The sequence below is a fragment of the Brassica napus genome, chromosome C1 (assembly GCF_020379485.1).
Source record: "Brassica napus cultivar Da-Ae chromosome C1, Da-Ae, whole genome shotgun sequence".
In the NCBI taxonomy this organism is placed as follows: domain Eukaryota; kingdom Viridiplantae; phylum Streptophyta; class Magnoliopsida; order Brassicales; family Brassicaceae; genus Brassica; species Brassica napus.
The window spans coordinates 37,611,225-37,613,575 of NC_063444.1; the positions used below are offsets into that span (position 1 = coordinate 37,611,225).

Here is a 2,351-nt window from a genome sequence, read left to right on the forward strand (position 1 = left end):
AAGGACGTTCAAGCACAAAGCGGAGTGCAAGTTGACGTTGGCTATCTACGCAATTGCTAAGGTGTGCACGTTTAAGCTCAGGCATTGCAAACGCCGACTGACGGCGAAATGCTACGAAAAAGAATGCAAGTGGAGAGTAGTGGCTGTTCAACTCGGTGATTCTCCAACTTATCTGGTTAAAAAGGCAATTCTGAATCATGTATGCGTAGCCGACGTTAGAGGGAAGTATAAAAAACATGGTACAACCAAAGTGCTTGCAGCTCTATTGCGTTCGAAATACGAGAGACTCTACTCTGGGCCGCGTGCTATGGAACTTCCGGAAATGTTGCGAACGGAATTCAACTATACATGCTCATACTGGAAAGCTTGGAAAGCGAAAGAACTAGCGATTGCATCTGCGCAAGGAACATAGGAGGATTCATACAAGATGCTACCATAGTACTTCCATGTACTCAAGCTAGCAAATCCTGGAACAATCACCGATATTAAAACAGAAAAAGAAAAAGAAGGAAAAACAAGGTTTAAGTATGCGTTCATGTCCCTGAAAGCATGCATCGATGGATGGAAGTACCTGAGGAAGGTGCTAGTGGTGGACGGCACCCACATGTTTGGAAAGTACAAAGGTGTTTTGCTAAGTGCCAGCGGACAAGATGCTAACAGCCGCGTATTCCCGATTGCTTTCGCAGTAGTGGAAAGCGAGAACACAGAATCTTGGACATGGTTTTTCCAGAGGTTATCTACTATTGTAGAGGATGGTTCTGATTTAAGTATAATATCAGATAGATGCGCAGCAATTTTCGCAGCGAAAGATAAATGGTACCCACGTGCATACCATGGTATTTGTCTCGTACACCTCCAGCGTAACGTTAATGATAAGTTTAAGGGGCTGCAACAGAAAGCAATGGTTGGCAGAGCTGGGGATGCGTTCAGAGTTTCGGTGTTTAAGGAGATAATGGAGCTTATAAAACTGACGGATTGGAGATGCTGGGATTATTTGGAGAAGATCGACAAGAAGCTATGGACACGTTCACATTTCGAAGGGGAGAGATTTAACGTGATGACTTCTAACGCTGCTGAATCGTTGAATAATGCTCTTCTGCCCGCTCGTGATAGTCCTATAATGGCATTGTTCGAGTTTATTCGCCGTAAGCTGTGTACATGGTATGTGAGCAGACGCACCGAGATCAGTAAGATGAAGGTAAATGTTCCAGATAATATTCAAAAGATATTGGTCGAACAGCTGGTGCTGTCAATGGGCCTTCTAGTTATGCCATGTTCGACTTGGTTATTCGAAGTTACGCACAGGCCAACTAATTTTGGTTTCACGGTTGATCTGGATAAACGAACTTGCACTTGCCTCGAATTCCAAAAGCTTGGTTTGCCATGCTGACATGCCATTGCTGCTGCTTCTTGCCGTAATATGCAGTACACCATGTTTGTTTGAAAACACTATCTCAAAGAGACATGGGCTGAAACAATTAGGGGTATCATACTTCCGGTTCCGGATCCAAAGGATGTTGAAGTGCCAGCCGAAATACTAACGGTTGATCTTTATCCACCAACGACCAAACGAACGAAGGAAAGACCAGGAATCAAACGTAAACTGTCCGCATGAGAGATACCGGTAAGACTGTGGTGTTGACTTTGAACAATAATTTCAGTAACGTATAGTAAATTCTCCAATTATACCAACTTTATTGTTTACATCAGGGGGGGGAGCAAAAGACATAAGCCGAACAAGTGCTCAAACTTTTTTAAGGAAGGTCACAAGAAGACCACTTGCAAGGAAGTTAAGCCCTGAATAGAGGATCTAGAAAGTCTGTATTTTGATAAAAACGACTAACCTCATTTTGGAATGTATTTTTTATTGTAGATCAACGATGAACCTGTGTTTGTTTGGATATGGTGTACGGAACTAGTGTTGAGGTGTACGGGCTTTTCGTACTAAATATATTATGGTTGTAGCACATATTTGTTGTACACCTATAGTTGATCAATAGATGCATAACATTAATAACAAAAGTAGATATTATATCCGAATAATGTCACAAGAAGATCACTTGCAAGGAAGTTAAGTCCTAAATAGAGGATGTAGAAGATCTTTTCAGACTCCGCGCTACTTGCAAGGCTATGCGTTCGTTGGCAGACGATGAAGACGTTTACGCTTCGTTTGATTTGTTTAAATACCCGTGGAGGCTTAACGGGTTTAGGCTCCGTTACCTATTGAGAAGATGCTATGCCCAGGGAAACCCAAGTACACTTTACATCAAGGGCGTTGAGTATTTTTACAGGCGAAATATGTACGTTGAGGGTCTTGATTTGATGAAGAGAGCAGCCGATGCTGGATTCGA

At 42.5% G+C, this 2,351-nt stretch overlaps 1 protein-coding gene across 1 annotated transcript; it reads left to right on the forward strand.

Annotated features, from left to right (window-relative positions):
* Positions 1-535: 535 nt before the first annotated feature.
* Positions 536-1,390, forward strand: LOC106349953. The gene has a single exon (XM_048743911.1). It carries the CDS (start codon positions 536-538, stop codon positions 1,388-1,390), a length of 855 nt encoding a protein of 284 aa, XP_048599868.1.
* The last annotated feature ends 961 nt before the right edge of the window (positions 1,391-2,351 follow it).

Coding starts and splice junctions, on each gene's coding strand:
- LOC106349953 (XM_048743911.1), top strand. CDS start 536: ATGTCCCTGAAAGCATGCATCGATGGATGGAAGTACCTGAGGAAGGTG.